Source organism: Colobus angolensis, unplaced genomic scaffold (assembly GCF_000951035.1).
Source record: "Colobus angolensis palliatus isolate OR3802 unplaced genomic scaffold, Cang.pa_1.0 Scaffold54, whole genome shotgun sequence".
In the NCBI taxonomy this organism is placed as follows: domain Eukaryota; kingdom Metazoa; phylum Chordata; class Mammalia; order Primates; family Cercopithecidae; genus Colobus; species Colobus angolensis.
The window spans coordinates 1,065,604-1,082,937 of NW_012118932.1; the positions used below are offsets into that span (position 1 = coordinate 1,065,604).

At 41.4% G+C, this 17,334-nt stretch overlaps 1 protein-coding gene across 2 annotated transcripts in view; it reads right to left on the reverse strand.

Annotated features, from left to right (window-relative positions):
- UBXN7 (UBX domain protein 7) overlaps positions 1–17,334 on the reverse strand; it is an 89,872-nt gene that overhangs the window by 43,321 nt on the left and 29,217 nt on the right. Inside the window, exons 4-6 of one of the 2 annotated variants that reach the window (XM_011961170.1) lie at positions 15,253–15,320; positions 6,176–6,241; positions 4,315–4,427 (exon numbers count right to left, since the gene is read on the reverse strand). In XM_011961170.1, coding sequence (XP_011816560.1) covers positions 4,315–4,427; positions 6,176–6,241; positions 15,253–15,320 — 247 coding nt within the window. The remainder of the gene's footprint in view (positions 1–4,314; positions 4,428–6,175; positions 6,242–15,252; positions 15,321–17,334) is intronic. The other variant, XM_011961172.1, reaches the window with a different exon arrangement.

Consider the following 17,334-nt stretch of genomic DNA (forward strand, 5'->3'; position numbering starts at 1 on the left):
TCAACCATTGTGGAAGACAGTGTGGTGGTGATTCCTCAAGGATCTAGAACTAGAAATACCATTTGACCCAGCAATCCTATTACTGGGTATATACCCAAAGGATTATAAATCATGCTACTATAAAGACACATGTACACATATGTTTACTGCAGCACTATTCACAATAGCAAAGACTTGGAACCAACCCAAATGTCCATCAATGAGAGACTGCACTAAGAAAATGTGGCACATATACACCATGGAATACTATGCAGCCATAAAAAAGGGATGAATTCATGTCCTTTGCAGGGACATGGATGAAGCTGGAAACCATCATTCTGAGCAAACTATTGCAAGGACAGAAAACCAAACACTGCCATGATCTCACTCATAGGTGGGTATTCAACAATGACATCACTTGGACACGGGGCAGGGAACATCACACACCGGGGCCTGTCGGGGAGTGGGGGGCTGGGGGAGGGATAGCATTAGGAGAAATACCTAATGTAGATGACGAGTTGATGGGGCAGCAAACCAACAAGGCATATGTATACCTATGGATCAAACCTGCATGTTGTGCACATGTGCCCTAGAACTTAAAGTATAATTAAGTAAATAAATACATAAATAAGCTACTGTTTATTTTTTTCCCGGTCTCTCTCACATGCAGTCAAACCTTTATTCTCCATCACCTAAAAACAGATCCTGCAACACAAGGACTCAATAAATATGCATTGAGTGAACAAGTGAATTAATCAGTCTCTCTCATTTGGTTAGCATGAGCCAGAAAGAATCCTTGAACATGATCTACCTCTAGTTACACTACTTTCTAAACCTGCAAAACTGTAGCTCACATTTACATCTAATATTGAGGAATAAACCTATGGGCCCTCCTTGGTCAGCCAAAGAGTATCCCTCTAATTTTTAACATTTATCTTTCTAAACTTCAATGACTTAATTTTGCATGTTATCTCCCTAATTTTTATAAAACTAATACATGTATCATTAACCATAATGAAATACCTGCTTTTGGAAGGGAATGTTTATTTCATTTAAAATCTTGCAGATGGTTAAGCACAATATTATCAGTGAAAAGAAAAATAGACTGTGGTAAACACAGGCCATGAAATACAAGGCAAAAAAGGTGATATAACCTACAATTATATCAACATCAAAAGAGATTCCTATTTTCCCTTAATGAGCAAGCAGGAGAGTAACTGCTTCTTCACTCCAAAGTGACCAAATTAAATCAAGCTTAGTTACTGCATCATGTCCTAGAGCAACTCAGAAGCTAATAAAAATAGAAAACATGCCAAAACAAAGATCCTTTTCTGCCTTTCATCTTGCTACTATTCTCTCTCTCAATGTCTGTATTATCACCAGAATACTAGGAAGAACAGGCAGCTGCCATGTTGAGACCATGAGGGAAAGATGAAGAAAACTGAGGAGACATCTAACCTAACATCTTTGAAATTATGAACGAACACCAATAATTTCTTCAACTGTAAGCTTATTACTGACAAAAACAAATCACTGTTTTGTCAAATTATCATCATTTGGGTTTTCTGTTCCATGTAGCCAAAACACTTTCATGGTTTTCTGATTCAGAAAATTGAAACTGGAGAGCACGCTGATATGGTTTGGACATTTTTCCCCTCCAAATCTCATACTGAAATGTAATCCCCAGTGTTAGGGGTGGGGCCTCATAGGTGGTGTCTGGGTCATGGGGGCGGCCCCTCGTGAATGGCTTGACCCCTTGCTCCTCACACCATGTGTTACACCGACTTCCCCTTTGCCTTCTGCCATGACTGCAAGCTTCCTGAGGCCTCACCAGAAGAAGCTGTCAGCACCATGTTTTCTATAGAGCCTGTAGAAACGTCAGTCAAAATAGTATCTTTTTCTTTATAAATTGCCCAGTCTCAGGGATTCCTTTCTGGCAATGCAAGCAAACTAACACACAAGCTAACAATGAAATTCCTTCTCCTAAATACTTCATGTATGACAGTGTAAAAGTATATCGAAGGACGGCCGGGCGCGGTGGCTCAAGCCTGTAATCCCAGCACTTTGGGAGGCCGAGACGGGCGGATCACGAGGTCAGGAGATCGAGACCATCCTGGCTAACACAGTGAAACCCCGTCTCTACTAAAAAATACAAAAAACTAGCCGGGCGAGGTAGCGGCGCCTGTAGTCCCAGCTACCCAGGAGGCTGAGGCAGGAGAATGGCGTGAACCCGGGAGGCGGAGCTTGCAGTGAGCTGAGATCCGGCCACTGTACCCCAGACTGGGCGGCAGAGCCAGACTCCATCTCAAAAAAAAAAAAAAAAAAAACAAAAAAAAAAAAAAAAAAAAAAGTTTATCGAAGGACAAATTTTTTAAAAATATAATCATAACATGTTCAAACGTGCAGCTGATATACATCGGTTGTTTATTTTAAGAAATGGGGTCTCAGCTCATGTCTGTAATCCCAGCACTTTGGGAACCAAGGCAGAAGGATCACTGGACACCAGGAATTTGAGACGAGCCTGGGGAACACAGCAAGAGCCCCCTCCCCACAAAATACTTTTTAAATTGGCCAGGTGTGGTGGTGGGTGTCTGTAGCCCTATGTATTTGGGAGGTTAAGACCAAGGGATCAATTGAGACCATGAGTTGGAGACTGCAGTGAGCCATGATTCTGCCACTGCACTCCATCCCAGGTGACAGAATGAGAACCTGTCTCAAAAAAAAAAAAAGAAAGAAAAGGGAAAGATAGGGTCTCACTATGTTGCCCAGGCTGGAGTGCAGTGGCTTTTCATAGGCACGATCATCACACACTACAGCCTCGAACTCCTGGACTCAACGGATCCTCCCACCTCGGCCTCCCAAGTAGTAGTTCGTGCCACCTGTCAGGCTTGATATACATTTTGCAGTTATTCTTTGGCCTACATGATCCTAACAGGTAAGACTTAACTGAAGGCCAGGCGTGGTGGCTCACACCTGTAATCCCACACTGTGGGAGGCCGAGGTGGGCGGATCACGAGGTCAGGAGTTTAAGACCAGCCTGGCCAATATGGTGAAACCCTGTCTCTAAAATTAGCCAGGCGTGGTGGCGTGCACCTGTAGTCCCAGCTACTCAGGAGGCTGAGGCAGAAGAATTACTTGAACCCAGGAGGCGGAAGTTGCAGTGAGCTGAGATCGTGCCACTGCACTCCGGCGAGACTCCATCTCAAGAAAAAAAAAAAAGACTTAACTGAAATTTAAGTGATTTACATCTATGGAAATGCTATTGTAACTCAAAAGAGCATTAACATGCTATTCAACACGAAAAGGCAAGGTGTGTGAACACCACAACAGAAGAGTATCTAAAATCTTTACTAAACTCCTTAACATATAATGTGTTCCCCCTAATGCACAAGAACGGGTCCCAAGGATTATTAAAAAGAATTATCTTCCCTCTGTCCTCAGTAAGTCTGTAAGTTAGCAGACAACCAAGTAAACATACTTTGGAAAGTGTTTCTTTGGGTTTAGTCATGATAAAACCAAGAAGAACTGAGGGTGAATGTGTTCTCCAATTAGAGATACTCTTTTCAAACACACTAGGATCCGCACAGAAATATTTAGGCAAAAGATACCTATCAACAATTTACAAATGGCTAACAAACCGCACACACTATTCTCAGTAGTAGTCAAAGATACACGAACAAGTGAGATATTTTAAAAAGCTATCAAAATGGCAAAGATTCTAAAATGACACCACACAAGGCTAATAAAAGGATTTCATCAAACAATCTCATACACTGCTGGTAGAAACATATTTCATATCTTGCTGGTAGAAATATATTTCATATATTGCTGGTAGAAATATAAATCAATGTAACCTTTAGGCATATCATGCAGATATACTTATTATGATGCCAATTCCCTATACACTGACCATGGTTTTTTGCTCTTATAAAAATAAAAAATGTCACTGAAGGCCAGGTAGAGTGGTTCACACCTACAATCCAAACACTTTGGGAGGCCAAGGCGGGAGGATTGTTTGAGCCCAGGCATTCGAGACTAGCATGGACAACACAGTGAGACCCTGTCTCTACTAAAAAAATTTTTTTAATTAGCTGAGTGTGGTGGCACATGCCTGTAGCCCTAGCTACTCGGAAGGCTGAGGTGGGAGGATCCCTTGAGTCCAAGAGTTCAAGGCTAAAGTGAGCTATGATTGTGTCACTGCCTGGATGACAGAGCAAGACCATCCAGCCTGGATGACAAAGCGAGACCCTGCCTCTAAAACAAGTAATTTTTTTAAAAAGGCATTGAAAATGCAAAAGCATTCCTAGTTAAGGCACTGACTCTCCAACAACTTACTGTTTCAAAGCTGCCTTTATGCATCAAATCAATGGGTGGCCGGAATAGATCTGCAAGGGTAGTTAATTTCTTATCAATAGCTCCTCCATTTCTTAATTCTTGTTCTTGCCGAACTATAACACAGAAGGATGGAAAAGTTTCAGTTAGCCATAAAATATTCATGAATCACATTTAAAAAAAAAAACTTCTGTCAATTGAAGGAATTGCTGTCAATAGGCTTGACCTCAAATACAAAGATCTAATGTTGACTCTGAAAAAAAATGCAAAGGGAGATAAGAGGAATCTTAAGACTTGGTGGAATTCCCTATTCCAAGGATACAAAGAAAATTAACTGAAAATAGTCACATAATCAAAGTAACTTCTTCACATATTCAGAAACTAACTTTAACATGGGAGAGGCTGAGTGCGGTGGCTCACGCCTATAATTCTAGGGGTGGCCAAGGTGGGCAGATCACCTGAGGTCAGGAGTTTGAGATCAGCCTGGCTAACACGGTGAAACCCCGTCTCAACTAAAAGTACAAAAACAAACAAACAAACAAACAAAAACAGCCATGCGAGGTGGAGCACACCTGTAGTCCCAGCTACTCAGGAGGCTGAGGCAGGAGAATGGCCTGAACCCTGCAGGCAGAGGTTGTAGTGAGCAGAGATCGCACCACTGCACTCCAGCCTGGGCAACAGAGCGAGACTCCATCTCAAAAAAACAAAACAAAACAAAAAGCATACGGGAAAACTTTCATCCTCATTTATCTAGTTCTGAAAGCAATGTAAATTCATCTGCTGTTATTATATAGCTATGTTCTCAATCTTTAAAGATTCTGGGCCAGCCACGGTGGCTAACGCCTGTAATCCCAACACTATGGGAGGCTGAGATGCGCAGATCACCTGAGGTCAGGAGTGCAAGACCAGCCTGGGCAACATGGTGAAACCTCGTCTCTACTAAAAATACAAAAATTAGCCGGACGTGGTGGCACAAGCCTGTAGTCCCAGCTACTCGGGAGACTGAGGCCAGATAATCGTTTGAACCTGGGAAGTAAAGGTTGCAGTGAGCTGAGATTGCACTGCTACACTCCAGCCTGGGTGATACAGTGAGTCTCCATCTTAAAAAAAACCAAAAATAATAATAAAAAGATTCTAACAGTGGAGATGATGACCACTGTTGTCACCTTCCACTGGGAGGACATAGGATTCCCCAGATGACTTGAGTCAGTTCAGGTTCCCCATCAGTTCTCTCCAAAGTTACAAGACCTATTTGTGCCTCAATGAACTCATTATAAATAAACCACAAAATCAAGCATGGTCCAAGGGTTTCTCATATATCCTCTTAACATAACTGTCCTTTCTCTAGGATTCCACTATTCCACTGCTAAATCAATACTAGAACCTCTAGAAGTATAAGACCAAGATTCTCATTCTAACTTATTACACAAAAATATTTCAAACAACTGTAGCCAAAATATTAATAGGCTGCTCTGGGTGGCATGGCTTTTTCTCCTATTTTTCAATCTTTTACAATAACCATTTTCATTACATATTCCTTTCATTGACAGAAATCAGGATCCTGAGGGAAATCAGTTTATTTTATTATAGTAAGCATTTTAAGTATTTATTCACAAGCGAATTAACTTTATCAGTTACCAGATTTCCTACATTATTATCTCCATCTCCTTTACTATTTTTCTATAACCAAATAGGTTAGAATTTGGAACAATTCAGCTTAGGGGAGTTAATCATATCCTGGATCCATAATTTCACTTTTTAAATAAGGTGAAAACTTAAAAGTAATTGGGCCTAACAGCAATCATCTTTTTCTTTTTAATAGGAAGAGAAGAGGGAGATGATAAACTGGTCCATAGATACCTACTAGTTTCAGTCTGAAAATCCCGGAAACCATCAAAAATTGAACGTGCAGGCCGTCGTCTTTTAGGAGCTTTAGGGGAGAAAAAAGAGAATTGAAAAATTTGAAAATTAATTTTGAAACTTAATTCTAAAAATGTCCTCATCTAAAAGTATTTTTTTAAAATAAAAAATATGAAACCCTTCACGAACTGCATGTCACCCTTAACGCAGGGCCGTGCTAATCTCGGTATCATGCTAATCCCTGTCTCGTACACGTACAATTGCAGTACACGTGCTGCCAAAGCGAGCAGTATTTCTTGCTTTAAAACACTCAGATTCATAATGGTGCCTTCCCTCAAAAAATAAAAAAGTTTAAAAACTTTCAAATCATTCATGTATGATTAATCCGAACATCTTCCATTCACCCACCTTGTATTACAAATGAAAAAATTCAGGCCCAGTTAAAAGAGACTTGATCAAACTTGTGTAAAAAGTTTACTATCGGCTGGGCATGGGGGCTCATGCCTGTAATCCCAGCACTTTGGGAGGCCAAGGTGGATGGATCACCTGAGGACAGGAGTTTGAGACCAGCCTGACCAACATGGTGAGCCCACCTCTACTAAACACAAAAAATTAGCCAGGCGTGGTGGCGCTTGCCTGTAATATCAGCACATGCCTGTAATCCCAGGCCGAGGCAGGAGAATCACTGGAACCTGGGAGACAGAGGTTGCAGTAAAAGTCAACACTGTGCCACTGCACTCCAGCCTGGGCAACAAGAACGAAACTCCATCTCAAAAAAAAAAAAGTTTACTATCCTGGCCAGGCACTGTAGCTCATGCCTCCTGTAATCCTAGCACTTTGGGAAGCCAAGGCGGGTGCATCACCTGAAGTCGAGTTCGAGACAAGCCTAACCAACATGGTGAAACCCTGTCTCTACTAAAAATACAAAAGAACTAGCCGGGTGTTGTGGCGTGCACCTGTAATCCCAGCTACTTGGGAGGCTGAGGCAGGAGAATCACTTGAATCTGGGAGGCGGAGGTTGCAGCGAGCCGAGATCACGCCACTGTACTCCAGCCTGGGCAAGAACAGTGAAACTCCGTCTCAAAAATAAAAAAGTTTACTATCTTAATATCCAAGTAGTGACGTCAGAAAGAAAGAAGATTTTGAGGACACCGCCACATAGAGATGAAGCCACACACATGCTGCGGATATCCAATTCAGGTTATAGCCTTCAGGATCTGACTGCCCTGCTGTATAGAGTAACTCTACACTCTAAACCACGGTTTAGTAAGACTTAAGGACTGTTTCTTAGGGATTGGACATATGTGCAGAACCGTCAAGACAAAAAACATTTTTAATTTTGGAAACTTTTTTTCACAGTTACACAACGGTTTAATGACAGAAAAGTAAACAGATCCACCTAAGGTATTCTACTACCCCGCAGAGTGTCTACTACTCAGTCTGTAAATAAAGGCTTTTCACGATTCCCTCAATATGGGTAAGTTATTAAGTTGGCTTATGACAAGGCTGGCCAGCATGTAACCAGAATAATTCTCTGTAGAGAAATGATTAGTATCAAGATTACACAGAGACTGTAGAATCCCCTAACCCGTGTCAAAACATATTTCCCAATAACTCGTGTTTGTGATTACACAGGATAATTATTCATATCCAGCACTACCGAGTAAAAGGCAAAATAAAGCAACAAAAAAATGCCGAACATATTAAAAACTTCATTTTTGTTTAAAACATATTCATATGCGTATGATTCCTGTGTATATGTGTATCAGTATTTACGTTAAACAATCACATTATCATCTCTGGGAAAAGAGATTTTGTAATACACTATCATGTTTTATTTTCTACTTTTTGAGACAGTGTCTCGCTGTGTTGCCCAGGCTGGATCGCAGTGGTGTGATCATGGCTCACTGCAGACTCCAATCTCCTAGGCTCAAGCCATCCTCCTGCCTTAGCCTCCCAAGTAGATAGAACTACAAGTGTGCAGCACCACATTCAGTTTTGTTTTGTTTTTTAAGAGACAGGCATGTCACTATGTTGCCCAGGCTAGTTTGGAACTCCTGGGCTCAAGGAATCCTCTCACCTCAGCCTCCCAAAGTGCTGGGATTACAGGCATGAGCTACCATGCCTAGCTTGAATTAATTAATTAGTTAATTAATTAATTTATTGTGACAGAGTCTCACTCCGTTGCCCAGGCTGGAGTGCAGTGGCATGATCTCAGCTCACTGACCTCCGCCTCCCACGTTCAAGGGACTCTCCTGCCTCAGCCTCTCTAGTAGCTGGGACAACAGGTGTGTGCCACCACGCCAGGCTAATTTTTGTATTTTCAGTAGAGAGGGGGTTTCACCATGTTGGCCAGGCTGATCTCCAACTCCTGATTTCAAGTGATCCACCTGCCTCGGCACCAAAAGTGCTGGAATTACAGGAGTGAGCCACCGAGCCTGGCCTGAATTTTATTTTTAATTTAAATATTGCACTCTGCGTCCCTCTCTACCTTCCTCCCTCCCTCCTTTCTTCATTTCTATTCAAGAAAAAGCAAGAAATGTCACACTTTTCAATCTTGGAACTATTTTTGATCAAGAGCTCCTATTTCAAATGTATATGGCTTCTAGCAGGAATAATAGAACCTGCCAAAGAATGCCTCTAAAACTAGTTATCTGGCCCTGGTGCAGAGACATGCAGCTATAGTCCCAGCTGCCCAGGTGGCTGATGTGAGAGGATCGCTTGAGCCAAGGAGTTCGAGTGCAGTCTGTGCAACATACTGAGGCCCTGTCTCTTTAAATTAAAATAATAATAATAATAATTTTTTTAAAAAACTGGATATCTGATACTTTTTAACTCTAACAATTAAGAAACTGGCTGGAGGCTCGGTGCTGTGGCTCACGCCTGTAATTCCAGCACTTTGGGAGGCCGAGGCGGGCAGATCACCAGGTAGGGAGTTTGAGATGGTGAAACTCCGTCTCTATTAAAAAAATAGAAAAAATTAGCTGGGCGTGGTGGCGGGCGCCTGTACTTCCAGGTACTGGGAAGGCTGACACAGGAGAATGGCGTGAACCTGGGAGGCAGAGCTTGCAGTGAGCCAAGATCACGTCACTGCACTCCAGCCTGGACCACAGAACAAGACTCCGTCTCAAAAAAAAAAAAGAAAGAAAGAAAGAAACCAAGGATGTCTTAGAATAAGAACAGTTGCCTAAGAAAGTATATGATTTTAGGAAGGTAGCACATAAAAGGTAATTTTCTTCTACCTTTAAACTGCCAAAGGTAGGTTAGTCAATATTCCACATGATTTCACATCACCTTTCCAACCTCCCCCTTCTCTATAAGGCACCAATCCGGGTATACTCACTAGTTCTTCTTATTGCTATCCTTCTACCCAATTTCTTTTACTTCTTGGGCTAATATCCCTCTTCCCATTTGTCTTCCATTCATTTACCCTATTTGTAAGCAAAAACCTCTCCTCAGACCACACCACCTCTTAGCCCTAGACCTACTACTGTTACCTGCCTTTTCAGTGTGGTCTCCTGGCTCTTCCAAGCCACCTGTCACAAGCAAACATCAGTCCTCTGTCCTCACTCTACTGCCCACATAATAGAAGTACTGGTCACTGAAGTCAAAGAGACTAAGCTATAAAGAGCTAAAAGAGACTCAGAAGGAGCTTCAAAGTCAGCATAGGGGAGAGACAGCTGGAGAAAAAATGTCGTGAGAAGAGTGGCACTGTTTTACATGTCCACATAGCTGTTTGTATTTGGCTTCAGAGAAGACATCTGGATCTTCAGATCTGCTTCTGCATTCCTTTAGATCTGCTGCTATTCTTTTAGTTCAAGTATAGAAAGAAAATTAAAATTTACTCTCACACAGACATGCAGTTGTAAAAGGGAGGAGTGGGCTTTTTGTTTTAAAAGATGGGGGTCTCACTATGTTGCCCAGGCTGAAGGGCAGTGGCTATTCACAGGCACAATTCCACTATTGATCTGCACCTGCTCCGTTTCCTCTTCCTCAGGTCATCTGGTGGTCCTCCACTGCCAGCAGGTCACCACACTGATTCCGAACTTAGTGCAGACACCCAATCAACATAGGGCCCTACAGCCAAGAACTCCTGGGGCTCAAGCCATACTCCCACCTCAGCCTCCAGAGTAGCTGAGACTACATGCCTGTGCCACCATACCCAGCAGCGAGGAGTGTTTTAAAGTCTCAGATGATTGTGGATATTCTTCTTTAATAGTACACCAATACTTAACCAATGGTAGTTTCTTAGAGGACAGCTGCAAAGTGGAATCTGAAATCTTATCAATGAGCTTTTCATACTGTTTGTTTCATTAGAACCCACTGTACTATGTGGTAGGCAGTCTCTAAGACAGCCCCCAATTTTCCCCTGTCTTCCAGTATTCGCACCCTGTGTGTGAATACCTCGAGTACAGGCAGGATGGAACAGAATGTAGCAGACTGATGGGATTTCACTTTCAGATTACCTTACAAAAAGAGAATGGCTTCCATTTTGGGCTGCCCTCTCAGGCTCTCATTTGCTCTGCGTAAAATGGATGCCCCCAGGCAACAGACACATGAATGAGTTTAGGAGATCCTCCTCCATTCAGGCTTTGAGACGAATGGCAGCCTAGCTGACATGCTGACCACACCCTTGCAGAAGACCCTAACCAAAGGCCACACCCAGATTACTGACCCAAAGAAACTGAGATCGTTTCCTTCGTTTTTTGTTTTTTTCAGGCAGTTTAATTTTGGAACAATTTTTTACTCAGCAATAAATATCTAATACAATTCATCTCGCAGTCTGAATGGATCTTTTACCTATGCACAACTCTGTAGTATCATGCACTGGTTATTCAAAAATACTTGTTTGCTGAGTAATGGAAACATTTCAAATATTAATGGTTTCATTACACAGTATTTTAAAAATCATCTGTTTCACGTCACCACTGATCTTATCAGAAAGCCTTCAAGTATTGGGAAAGTATCCAGCTCACAAAGGTAGGTACAAAAATTTTTCTAAAATCCTGTTTTTTGCCTGAAAGTTCTTTTTTAAGGTATTTTATCATTTTTTTTTTTGAGACGAGGTCTCTCTGTCACCAGTAGGCTGGAGTGCAGTGGTGCAATAATGGCTAACTGCAGCCTTGACCTCAAAGGCCCAAGCCATCTTCTCACCCCTCGGCCTCCTGCATAGCTGGGACTACAGGCATGTGCCACCACGCCCAGCTCATTTTTTTCTTAATTTTTTTGTAGAGATGGGGGTCTCCCTATGTAGCGCAAGCTGGTCTGGAACTCCCAGGCTCAAGAAATCTCCCGCCTCAGCCTCCCAAAGTAATCCCAAAGTGTTGGGACTACAGGTGTGAGTCTCCACATCCGGCCAAACCTCTTTTTTAAAATCACTGATAACAAACACTCTCAGTTGTACTGAAGTAACAAGCTTACATTTTCAAGAAAATGCCAACTGTCAAAGTGTAAACTGATAGTTTGTCAGTGATTTTTCAAGTAAAAAGAATGTTCCATGAAAAAAGCTCCCTACTCTAACGATCACACAAGTGCTTTTCCTTAATCATAGTACTTCATTATACCAAACTGCTTTGTGCATACATACTATTTCAAACTATATTTTAAAACTGTGTACTCAAGGGTCAAGATTTAATGAAATTAATCATTTTTACTGCTTCATCAAGAACATCATTAAATAAAACTGCTTTTAAATCAGTTAACTTTTTTTTTTTTTTTGAGTTGGGGTCTCAATGTTGCCCAGGCTGTTCTCAAACTCCTGGGCTCAAGCAATCCTCCCGCCTCAGCCTCTCAAAGTGTTGAGATTACAGGTGTATGCCACTGCACCTGTCCTACTTTTCTTTTAGAGACAGGGTCTCACTCTGTCACACAGGCTGCAGTGCAGTGGCATGATCATAGTTCACGGCAGCCTAGAACTCCTAAGCTCAAGCGATCCTCCCACCTCAGACTCCCAACTAGGACTACAGGCACGTGCCACCACGCCTAACAATTATTTTTATTTTTTGTAGAGATGCGTCTTCCTATGTTGTCTGGGCTGCTCTCCAACTCCGGGTTTCAAGTGATCTTTTCAACTGTTGCCTCCCGAAGGACTGCGATTACAGGCATGAGTCACTGCGCCTGGCCCTGCCTTTTAAATGTTTTTGTAAACTTCATGTAGCAGTGAAGAATTCACTATCTAGTGATACAGTCTGAAGCCACTGCATGAATTCAACCAAGAAGCCAACAGTCTGACTCATCACTGTTTCTGAACTATCAGTCTAAATGTCACCACAATGAAAATAATTTGATGTCCAGTACCATGGTGCATGCCTATAATCCCAGCTACTCAGGAGGCTGAGATAAGATCACCTGAGCCTAAGAGTTCTGGCCTGTAGTGGGCTATGCCAGTCAGGTGTCTACACTAAGCTCAGCATCAATATAATTACCTCCAGGGAGTAGGGGGACCACCAGGTTGCCTAAGGAGGGGTGAACTAGCCCAGGTTGGAAACAGAGGTCAAAACTCCCGTGCCAATCACTAGTGGGATCACGCCTGTGAGCAACCACTGCACTCCAGCCTGGGGCAACACAGCAAGACCCCATCTCAAAAACAAACAAACCAACCCTTAGTATTATTATTGTAAATTGTTTTAACGTTACAGACAACCTGAAAGGGTATAGGGACCTGAGACCACACCTGAACGGTGATTTAAATCAATACTGCCTTAAGAAAATAGTTTCTAAAGACCCATTTCAAGTTTAACATCTAATAATAAAAGGTAAGAATGACTTCCTAACTGTAAAAAGTCATTCTTAGCATCCTCCTTAACTGTACATCAATTCGGAGATAAAAAAGGAAGAAAGCGGCCAGGTGCGGTGGCTCATGCCCGTAACTCCAGTACTTTGGTAGGCCAAGGCCAAGGGGGCAGGATTGCTTGAGATCAGTTCCATAGCAGCCAGGGCAACACAGCAATGCCCCGTCTCCACAAACCAAACAAAACAAAACAATTAGCCAGGCGTGGTGGCACACACCTATAGAAGGCTAAGGCAGGAGGAATTCTTGAGCCCAGGAGTTTGAGACTGCAGTAAGCTAGGATTGCGTCACCGCACTCCAGCCTGGGCAACAGAGACTCCATCTCTGTAATACAAAAGAAAAAAAAAAAGAGTAAAGTGGGACTTTCAAATGGAATTCTTTTGCCTCTGTTCAAAAGCAATATAGCACAGAATTTACTTCCTATAGTTCCACTTGCTCAAAGATCCTGTATTATTCCTTGCAATAAAGAGAAGATAAAGCTTCCAAGGGCATTACTCTTTTGCTCCAAATCTATTCCTAGCATTTATATTTGTAAAATTATGAGCAATCTGGTATATCAACAGCATAATGACTATCCGCATTGAACAGCCAGAAAGCACTTCATTACACTACAGTATTCAGACTTTACAGCTTTCCTCTTGCCTTTTATTTCTGAATCTAGACAGTATATTCTTTTGTTTCTTGCTATAATAAACACCAAAGCTGCCAAGTTAAAAACGTTTATCTCATAAAAACTCTCAACTAAAATACTTTATCAAATCAAAAGACATACATATAATTTTATTCATCCTTTTGTTACAACGTGTATTTCCTCCTCTGTCTTAGTCTACCCATGAAGGCTACATATGTACCATCCTAAGTGAATTAATGCAGGAACAGAAAGCCAAATACCGCATGTTCTCATAAGAGAGAGCTAAACACTGAGCATACATGGACACAAAGAAGGGAACAGACACCAGGGCCTACTTGAGGATGGAGGGCGAAGATTGGAAAAAATACCTATAAGCCAGGCATGGTGGCTCGCTCCTGTAATCCTGGCACTTTGGGAGGTTGAGGCGAGAGGACTACTTGAGCCCAGGAGTTTGGGACCAGCCTGAGCAACATAGCAAGACTCCGTGTCAGAAAAGAAAAGAAATGAAAAGAAAAGAAAAGAAAAGAGGAGGGGAAGAAAAGAAAAGAAAAGAAAAAAAAAGAAAACAGAAAAGCTACCTATTGGTTACTATGCTCATTACCTGGGTGGTAATCTGTACACCAAACCCATGCAACATGCAATTTACCCATGTAACAAACCTGCACACGTACCCAGAACCTAAAAAAAAAGTTGGAAGGAAAAAAGTTTATGTCTCTTGTACTCAATTGTACTTATTTATTTGAGACAGAGTCTTACACTACTGCCCAGACTAGAGTGCAGTAGCACGATCTCGGCTCACTGCAACCTCAGCCTCCCGGTTTAAGTGATTCTCATGCCTCAGTCTCCCAAGTAGCTGGGATTACAGGCATGTGCTACCATGCCTAATTTTTGTACTTTTAGTAGAGATGGGATTTTGACATGTTGGCCAGACTGGTCTCGAACTCCTGGCCTTGAGTGATCTGCCCACCTCAGCCTCCCAAAGTGCTGGGATTACAGGTGTGAGCCACCTCAACACAAAGTATTTCTCTGCATAATTATTCTCAATATATACTATATACAGTTTTCTGTCTTGGTCTGACCAACCAGATTATAATTCCATCTTGTATTTTTTCTATATAAACTCATGAATAACACATAAACTCTTTGGTTTACAAAAGGGAAATACGTGCTTATTTAACTATAAATTAATCTGATTAAATGTCCCATTCTCTATCACCAGTCTCTATCCAGACTAATATCCCAATTTTTTATGTGAATTAGGGGTTACTGTGCCCTTCATTCAAATTAGGATTAGCACTTCTAGAAACTGAGAGAGAAAGTATGGCCTATCTAGAGAGTAAGGACTTGGCAGTCAAGCAGGTATCCAAAAAAGGAAAATAATCAGAACCTTTTATCATTATGCATTTCCATTACAAGGCAGCATATTCTTCTTGCTAACGTTCCTCCTTTTGGCCTTTTCCAACAAATATCAATTTGAAACATCTGCTTCACTCTTTGTGAGTCAACTGTGCAACTTTCTTGACAGGACTATAGAAAAACAAGGTAAGAATTGACACTAGACTTCTAACAGTCTCCTAGGAAGCCTTCACATCTTTTGATGGTTTGATTAAAATCCTAAAGAGCAAAAGCAAATAAAGCTAAGGGAAAAAAGTGAACTTACCACCAAATAATGGTTCTGGTTCCACCAGTATTTCCTGCTTTTGAGGAATTGGGGCACGAACTTCTTCTCTATTAAAAAAAATGGGAAAATAAAAAATGAAAACTGTTTTCTGCTACCTGTTTGCTTCCTGTAATTACTGTGAATATTTCTGCTACCTGTTTGCTTTCTATAATTACTGTGAATATATTCAAATTAACTTAAGTGACTTTTAGAAGCACAGTAATAATGATAAATTTAAGTTATTTTGTTGGTTTTTTTTTTGGCAGGGGAGACAGTGTCTCACTCTGTCGCCCAGGCTGGAGTGGACTGACACGATCTTGGCTCACTGCAACCTCCACCTCCCGAGTTAAAGCAAATCTCGTGCCTCGGCCTCCCTAGTAGCTGGGACTACAGGCATGCACCATCACATCTGGCTAATTTTTTTTCGTATTTTTAGTAGTGACAGGGTTGCGCCATGTTGGCCAGGCCGGTCTTAAACTCCTGAGCTCAGGCAGTCCACCCACCTCAGCCTCCCAAAGTGCTAGGATTACAGGCATGAGCTACTGCATCCGGCTGATAAGTGAGTTTTAGATGGTTTCCACATAAAGCTCAAGTGGAAATGAGTACCTGGAATAGATAGCTCAAATGGTTTAGAAATAAAAACAATTTCCCTTTCCCTCTCAAGTTTCCTACTTTAAATCCTGTCAGAAAAAAAGAAAAAAATTTTCCCCCAAAAAATCAGGCAGAAATGAATAGAAAAATATAGGCTTAATAGAAGCAATATCACATTACTACTACATCAAAGAATAATTAAATCATAAGGACATATTAAAATAAACTTTAAAAGGCAGTAAATTTCATGCTAATTATGAAAGAGGCTAACAGGTATGATCTTGGATTATTTACTAAAAGGATCTTAATATACAGAACAAAAAAAGTAATTACTCATCTTTTAAAAGCCTATTTTCTTCAAAGTTTACATTCACAGGGTTTACTGATAATCCATCTCTTCCAGTAAGAAAAAACTCATTCAGACACACTGTAAAAATGGTGTGTGCCTTTAAAGAACAGTTTATTTTAGGTTGGGCACGGTGGCTCATGCCTGTAATCCCAGTGCTTTGGGAGAGGAGGCGGGAGGCTCACTTGAGCCCAGGAGTTCGAGACCAACCTTGGCAACATAGCAAGACTCCATCTCTAAAAAAAAGAAAAAGAAAAAGAAATTGTTTTATAGTTGTAACTCAAGTATTGAACTTTGCTGATTAATGTTCACAGCAAATAGTAACTTCCTAATTTTCATTATCTTCCTTATAATAAGTATTATATAAGCATGTAAATTCCATATAAATTTATGTTAGCCCTAATGGTTTTCATTCAGGTGTTCTGAATAGTAACAACTAAAGATCTTGTTTTTGATATTTAAGCGTTGGAACTCCAAAATATCCTTTATGAAATGAAGTAGGAATACTCATTTGTCAACAATAACATCCTATAATCAAAGAACAACCAGTTAAAGAAATTTCCAATAAACCACATGACTAAAGGATAATTCAAAATTATGTTAAGTACTCTTTCCTAGTGCTCACACACAAAATTTCAATAATCTGAAGAAACAGACAATACATCTATAAGAGGAAGCTCTGTCAATCCTTTCATCAAAAGGAAATAGGCCGGCCAGCCACGGTGGCTCACACCTGCAATCCTAGCATTTTCAGAGGCCAAGGCAGGTGGATTGCTTGAGCTCAGGAGTTCAAGATCAGCCTGGGCAACAAGGCAAAACCCCATCTTTACAGAAAATACAAAAATCAGCCAAGTGTGGTGGCATGTGCCTATAGTCCCGGCTACTTGAGGGGCTGAGGTTGCTTGAACCTGGGAGGCGGAGGTTGCAGTGAATTGAGGGCAGTGGGCAGAGATCACACCCCTACATTCCAGCCTGAGTGACAGAGCAAGACTGTGTTTTTAAAAAAAGAGCTAATTATCTTAAGAAAACTGGCTGTTGGCTGGGTGCAGTGGCTCACGCCTGTAATCCCAGCACTTCGGGGGGCTGAGGCCACTGGATCACGAGGTCAGGAGATCAAGACCATCCTGGTTAACATGCTGAAATCC